At 28.2% G+C, this 8,281-nt stretch overlaps 1 protein-coding gene across 1 annotated transcript; it reads left to right on the top strand.

The window, feature by feature from the left end:
• Positions 1 to 3,654: 3,654 nt before the first annotated feature.
• On the top strand, positions 3,655 to 7,281 carry LOC114190358 (DNA repair protein XRCC4-like). The gene is made up of 5 exons (XM_028079207.1): positions 3,655 to 3,871; positions 3,978 to 4,120; positions 4,230 to 4,358; positions 5,592 to 5,714; positions 6,814 to 7,281. Exons 1-5 carry the CDS (start codon positions 3,718 to 3,720, stop codon positions 7,048 to 7,050), a joined length of 786 nt encoding a protein of 261 aa, XP_027935008.1. The 5' UTR covers positions 3,655 to 3,717; the 3' UTR covers positions 7,051 to 7,281.
• The last annotated feature ends 1,000 nt before the right edge of the window (positions 7,282 to 8,281 follow it).

The raw sequence follows: 8,281 nt of genomic DNA, 5'->3' as shown, positions 1-8,281 counted from the left end.
TCGATTTGAATGAGTACTTTTGAAAATTTTGGTTGAAAAATAATTATAATTTAGTTTGTTTTGATTTTTTAAATTAATAAGTGATTCCTTAGAATCTTAAAAGAAGATTAAAAGAAGATTACATTAATATTTATATTTTTGTAAACGTACAAATCAAGATTTCAAATGTTTCTCGCGAGAAAAATATTGTGTTGACAAATTAATTCATTTAACTTATATTTATAGAAAACTATTTAAGTGATTTAATGTTTTAACTTTATGTATTTATTTAGTTATATATATATATATATATATAATAATAATAATAATAATAATAATTATTATAATTTGTTTATGTTTCTTATAGTTTAATTTTTTATAATGAGTTTAATTTAATTTCTATATTATATATATATATATATATATATATTATTTTAATAATATTTCATTTGATAATAAATAATTGCCAAATTTTGGCATGTCAGCTTAGAGTTAAATTTGGTCTAAGATGACGTTATTTGAAACTTTAAATTAGTTATACCTAATTGATTACATTAGTTAATTAATTAATAAGTTGTTGGTTAAATCTAACAAGTTACAAGTTAAATTATACAATCAAGTACGATACATGTATTAAATTATAAATAAATTTATGTTTTGAATACAATGGCAAAAAATAATGTTATGAATAAAAATGATAAAAGTAATAACAAATGAATGGTATATCTATGCTGGAAGAATGATGTATTTTTTATTTCTTTAGTGTTTCATTAGTTAAGACACATGGTATTTAAAAACAAATAAGTTAAAAGAAAATATATGATAAACACTGTACCATTTTAATTGGTAAACAAAAGGGAGTTAATCCTTAATAATGTGTAATCTTAGTCAGACAACCACCACCGTTACTATGATAGCAGTCCGAAAAAAATATTCGACAATGTTACTATGACAACTCAGTGGTTTTAAAAGAAATGAAACCAAATGAAAAAAAAAAAAAGAAAAACAAAAATAGAAAGATATCGTATTAAAAAGCTATTAAACATATATAACTTTTACGCAGTGTTTGCTTTGCGGAATATTGTTCAAAATGGATGGGTATCTGAGCATTCTCTGTGTTTGCTTCATCTGGTTTAAGAGAATTTGTAAGAGAGTAATTATAGAAATATATATTTTAAATCCAAGTAAATTAAAAAGATATGTGACGATTTACTGTATATGAAACTTAATATTATTACACTGTCCATGACCTTCGTTTTAAATCACGCGGAATAACTACGTTCGTACGATGCTCCTCTTAAGCATATGTGTTGCGTAGTTTGGTTGGTGGCTAGTGATGGTTGTGTCGGGACCATGCTTCCATGCTTGTAGTGTGGTAATGATATTCAATACAAAGAGTATCTTTAACATTATCTTATGTAGGTGATTAGGTGATTACTCTACATAGACGATAGAAAGTGATGAATCTGGAGAATATTTGTATTCTTTTTTTTAGATTTGAAAGCGAAACACAATGATAATGTGAGAGATATGTGATTTCATCTGATCCATCTGGCATGCAGAGATTAGAGAGTGATTGAACTGATTGTACAATATTACCCTCATTATTTCATTCCAAATAAATGAACCATAAGATGCTTCAATGGAACCTATCAAGTGTTGGTTGGATTCGATTCCAACTATATCAAGCCATGCACTTTGTCAAACCATGCGTTCTCCCTTTTAACCGATTCTGTTTTCAGTGGAATCTATTTCATTCCATTCACTATTTTTGTGTGTCATTCTAACTCTGCGAAGCCATGCATTTTCCCTTTTCTAAATCAAATATATTTTAATATTATTTCTTTCAATTAATAAATATTTATAATATTTTTATTTATGATAATAATATATGAAAAACTAATTACAATTTACCTAAATATCATTTTATTATACTTTTTTAACACCAAGGACAATTAGGTCATTTTACATTTTCATCTATTAAATTTAATTTTTTTAGTCATATCAGTCAAATTCTTCCTAAACTTTCACAAACATTACTCTCAAATCCACTCCATTATTACTCCCACATCCATAAAAAAAAAAAAAACATAAATATCACCTTCATAAGGCTGTGTTCTTTTGAGATTAATGATTTAAATGAGAGGGAGAGGAAGAGATGGAAAGGATTAGAGGGTGAAGTTGATGTTGTTCTTTTTAAGGGATTAGGAAGTGATTTTAGAGTATATTAGAGAGTGAAATTGTGAAAATTTGTGATTGAATTGAGTTATGTGACATGTTAAAAAAAAGTTTTAATAGATAAAAAAATGAGATTATCAAATATCCCTAATATTAAAAGTAATATAAAACGCTATATAAATCATTTAGAATAATTTATTTAATTTCTATTGATTGTGTAAAATAATAAAAATTATTTATAAAAAAATGAATAGTGAAATTTATTTGGTATGAAATTAAATTTGATATTTATTAATTTAATGTTTACATAAAAAATAATTTATTTAATATATATATATATATATATATATATTTATTGTTTTTAAGTCTTTGAAGTATAAATTTTTTGTTTATTTGATATGAAGATATTTTTTAATTTGATTATGTTTGTTAATAATATAGGTAAAAAGTTTTTAATAAATTTTTTTCTTTTCTTGAAATTTTATAGAATTATATATTGTTTATATATTTTTAACTTTTAGATTTTTAGATGTTTATTAATAATAAAATTTTTATTTATTCTTATTAATAAATTAAAACTAAAATTATATGTATTTATTTGTTAAAAAAATAAAATTGGTAAATATTAATAAATTAAGTTGTCTAAAAATTTTAAAGTAAATAATATTTTCATATGACACGTAGACAAAAAACATTTCAAAATTGAAATACTACAATACATTAAAATTATTTTTTTTACTATTTTATTAAATGATTGACAAATAATTGAAAACAAAATTTTATTGAAAAATTTATTAACAATAAATATAATGAGGATAAAGTGGTAATTTCTTATTTATTACCTTCTAATCTCTTCAAGGATAGTAGGATGAAAATTTTTAACAATCCCTGAAAGAGAACAATGTGATCATTCTCTATGTCTTACTTTCCGATCCTCTTAATTAGTAGATTCACCGAAAAGAACAAGACCTAAATCTCTTTCCTTACACCTTTCGATCTTTTAAGACAAATAATATAAATTTTATCTTCAAATATGGTCAAATATATCTATTTACTTTTAAAAAATTCGTTTAAAAAAATAAACAAATCTATTTGTTTTTGATATTTTAACATTTGCTTTTATGTTTTTAAGGAAAAAAGAAATGAAATGAACTTCTTTTGTAAATTAGCATTAACTTATTTACAATTTAATTTATAATTTTATAATTTGATTTTTATTTTATATATTAGTTAAAATTGAGGTTAATTTATAAAAAATTAATTTCTTTTTTATATTAATTTAAATCAACTTTTTTTAAAATTACGGGTACACAAAACGCACTTAACTCTTATCTATAATTTTTTAAAAAGCAGATCCAGAGCGATAATATAAAAATAAAATTAATCTTTTCAGTAAATTAACCTAAAACTGATTTTGTATGTAGATTTTTTTTTTTCCTTTGAGAAACAGTTCAAAGATGTATAAATTTTGGTGTGTATTTATGTGAAGTCAAACTAGAAAGATGAAATTGACAAAGGAAGAGAGACACAGAGAGGTGGAGGTGCAGGGCAAAGGCATCGATGGCGAAGGAAACAGAGAGGTACTCCTGCTCCAAGCTTCTCATTCCAAACGCTCACACTGCAAAAGAACAACCCATTTTCGTGAAGGCCACGTGGTTTCGCACCCACTTCCACCTTGCCGTCACCGATGGCCTCACCGCCTGGCATTGCCACCGTACATCCCTTTTCGCTCTTTTTCTCATTTTCAGCTACCCATTTCCGATTTCGTGCAAAAACAATCTTCAAGTTCTGATTTTTCTTTTTCTTTTTCTAATTGTAAGCATCGGAGGAGGAGGTGAAGCAGCGCGCTGCTCAGTGGGACCTCGCAGTTTCAGAATACCTGGAGTTGTCTGAGCGCTATTTGGGGCTTCAACAACCGGGCTCTGTCTATGCCTTTGACGATGCTGGTGATGGCCATAAGAGGGTTATTATTACTCACTCACTCTTATCCATGTTAATGCTTTGAAAACTGGTGTTTTAATATATGTTTGCTACTTTTTCTATCGTTTATGTAATTGGTATGAATGTCGCAGTTGTCGTGGACGTTTGAAAAGGAAGGAATAACTATGCTCTGGAGATGGAAATGCTTGCTGTCTCCTGATTCTAAGAAAAGTAATGTAGAAATATTGGACTTTCTCATGGGCTCGAACTTAAACATAAGTGTAAATTCTGCTTAACTTGTGCAATGTCTTTGCCCTAATGTGTTCTTTATACAAGTAATTTCTGGCTCGCTGTGTATGTGTGTGGCATTGACTTGTCTGTTTTATGTTTGTCTGTTTATAATGCGCATTATGTTAGTGATGTCTTGAATATCCTCACTTATAGCAACTTGTAGAAAATCTAAACACACGAGATGATTTGAGAGGTAACAAATAGGACTCTTCAATCGGGTGAAAGTGGGGGTAAAAGGCTGCCTTGTCATTTATGATATTCTTTGTTTTAGGAAAGACAGGATGAAATTGCAAAAGTCTGCACGCCATTGTTCCCTTGTCATTGATTCAAGTTACATTTTCTGTCTGTGTGAGGAATCATTGTTTATAGAAAGACTGACAAGCATTATTGCTTGTAGAAAAACTTGGTTCTAATCTTGAGAAGGTGCAAAACAGATAAAATGGCTAGAACTGAATCAGGAAGGATATAAACTCTTATTCAGTCTTATTTTGCTCAGATTTCTATAATCTGCGTGACTCTATGAGGGATAGTGTTGTACATACAACAAATGATTTCTTCTTGAATCATTATGTGAAGTTAAAATATCACCTTTCCTTAAGAACAAAATGGGTAACAGCCTTACTTATGTATTCAAACCCTGAATAGTATAGGAATAGTGTAGGTACACAATGGTGGCCCTGAGCATAATCCACAGCCCAATTTTTGGGGGCCAAAAAAGGGTCTACTAAAGAGTCTTCTATGATGCATTATTTTTTATATATTGTAGATAATTAATTGACTTATTTAAAAGATAATTTGAGCAATATAGTACCTGAGGATATTTTTGGATTGCTTTTAGTACTGAAAGAATTAAACAATTTTTCTAATCAAGATTTGAAATTACGTTGCAAACATCTAAAAGTTGTTTCCCTAATGCATGTATAACTTACATATTAACTATTCGTATTCCTATTACTATTGCATCTTTGGAAGAACTTTTTCAAAACTAATTATTCCTAAATTTTGTTGAATTTTTTAAAAAATCTTGATTATGAAATTATTATGGATTATTTTGCAAAAAAAATATAGAAGAGCAATATTTAAATGACTAGAAGGACATTGTTTTATCAGTTTGTGCTGCACACTAAAGTTCTCAGGACCAGCAGTGGGTACCTGGGACCCTCTTCCCTTTCCATTAATTTCGAACATCACAATTAATCATGTTTGTTTACATCCATGTACAGGGCAAAGTTGGCGGAGAAAATGAATTGTTTGACAAGATGAAAGTGGAAGCTGAGAAATGCTTAGCCCAGAGTGAGAGAATTGCCAATGAGAGGCTTGAATTTGAATCTGAAATCTATTCAAAGGTAACTTCTTAACTGTTAGATTTTAGTTGTTTTATTGTAAATCCGCAATAGCATGGCTCAGCCTTGTGCCAAGATGGCATATTCAATTCCCAAATCACAAGTTCATCGAAACCATTTTGTGCTTGAAATGTTAAAATATATAGTTCACCAGAGGCATGGTGTAACTTGTGTTGTCTTGTTTACTATATCTCTTTCCATGCTAGCCTTTTTGTTTCCCTTAAAATTTCCTTTCCTTTCTTTTCAACAATGATATATTTTTTGTTAAAATATACTTGGAGCTCCTCTATTTTCGGCAACCACATTTTTACTTAAATGGTTTTTCCTTTAGTATAAATTAGATACTAGGTGATGTCACAATAAATATACTAACATAGTATACGAGCCTTCTGCCAATATTTGTTCAGGCTATGAAAAGTGTCAGATGTAACAATGTAACTGTAGAATATTTGTGTTGTGACCACCACACATTGGTTATAAATGACATAGATGTAATTAGTTTTCTCTGAAAAACTTATACTGTATCTCAAGTATTTTGGTACCTTTTTCTTGATTAGGTTGTAGATAATTTCATTAAGTTTCTACAAATACTCAACTAAAAATATTTACTTTATGACGTTGTCCTTTACGATTACAAAAACTTGAACATTGAGACTAAAGATTAATGTACTTCTTGTACTGAATAGTGTCACTTCCTAAACCAAAACCTTCTCTTTTTCTTTTCATATTTTTCTGTGGCAATGCCTAAATCACAGCCTGAAGGCCATTCTCTTAAGATAGTAAAATAGTTTACCACGGACAAGGACTGTACCAAGTTCCTGACAACTTGTATTATTTTTGTTTTGTTCGAATAGTCATGAATGGAAACACAATTAATAAATAAATGGGTTGAGGAATTTAATTTGAGTAGAGCACCTCTTTCACCAATACCTGGTTATCGAGGCCAACTTAACTAGCCGAAGGATGATGTTGAGTTAATATTGAAATTTCTTCATTGTCTTTGAATGCTTTTCATTACATACATGTACTGTTACTAATTTTGCATTCCCTTTTTTCTAAGTTTCAACAATCAAGGATGACCTTCCATTTTGTTTTGTTATAGTTTCTGAGGGTTTTAAATTCTAAGAAATCAAAACTGAGAGAGCTTCGGGATAAGCTGTCAAAACAAGAGAATACTGAGAAATATCCTCAAGAGGAAGACACAGACAAAACTGAGAGTTTTGGTGAAGAAAGTGATTTTGACAGAAGTGATGAAGATCCTCAAAAGGACATTACTAGTTCTTCATCGGTTGTCGTGGCAAATAAGCCTTCTCGTACAAAAAGAACTAAACGGACATGACATCTGCAGCAAGCAAGAGTTTATTTCCATCTGGAAATTGACATTTTTACAGAAATTAGTTAACTAAAGATAAGCACGATGTGCTCCTTGTTATCCAATATAATATGCCTCGAAATCCATGCAGAACACTGTAAACCTTTGTTTTGTCAAGTGTACAGGTTTGTGTACTTCTCAGGTTCTATGTTCAATGTCAAAGATTACACCGGCTTCAAGGTTGCATGCCACTGCTAACTAAGCTTCTTACGAAGTCTTTTTTTACGATAGAAATATTTTGATATTTTGTTTATTTAGTCGAAACATTGATACTAATTGCTTATAAGTTTAGTTAGAATAACTAATTTCTTAAGAAATTTGTTTCGTTACTTTATTGGTATACTTCTTCCTATTTGTTATTTTTAGAATTCAAACTTTAGTTTACGTGAGAAGTTTGAATACAGATTTGCTTGGAAAATCCAATTTAAATATATTATTGATTTTGTTTACATTGAAAGATATCTTGATAACCACCCAAAAAATTCAAATTTTAAATTCAAAACTTTATTTAACGTACTAAGTTTAATTTCATTTGGACCAATAACATGTTGAAGTATATCAACAATTTGGGTTGACGTAGCTATCCTGTAGGATCTAGTTAAGATATTTCAATTTTCCATTGGATATGTTTTATAACGTCAGCAACCTATTCAAGATGAATTTGTAACAATTTTGTTTTCTTTTCTGAATTCACTAATCATAAATGGTTGATCTTTCAATGACATGAGTTTATTTTTTTTCTTTTGTAATATTTTGTGTGTGAATAATAAATATTAATGTGACATTTAGTTTAAAAATATGAATATTAAATAATGTCATGTATCGTAAGAATATAGTTTAATTTCAAAATTTCGAAAAATCAAATTGTAAATAATCTTTTTAAAGTGTAGATTTTATAAATTTTATACTAGAATAAAAACTACATGAAGGTTTTGAAACGATATTCTTATAAGAAAAGAACAAAATGATTAATAAAGTTATTTTGGAATGATGGAAAAATCAGAGTCCATGGAGGCTTTCAAATTAATCCTGTGTCGAGATGCAACTGCATTTTTATTAGGAATGAAAAAAAAAATTGTATCCACGCATATTTGCTAATAAAATTCGCGATGGTAATTTGGTATCACGATTATTCACAAAATAATAAAAATAAAATAAAAATATATATTTTATTAAGTTAAATTTAATTAAAATTTAA

Source organism: Vigna unguiculata, chromosome 7, assembly GCF_004118075.2.
Source record: "Vigna unguiculata cultivar IT97K-499-35 chromosome 7, ASM411807v1, whole genome shotgun sequence".
NCBI classification, from domain to species: Eukaryota; Viridiplantae; Streptophyta; class Magnoliopsida; order Fabales; family Fabaceae; genus Vigna; species Vigna unguiculata.
The sequence above is the reverse complement of the archived record's forward strand: the minus strand, read 5'-3'. Positions and strand labels throughout refer to the sequence as shown.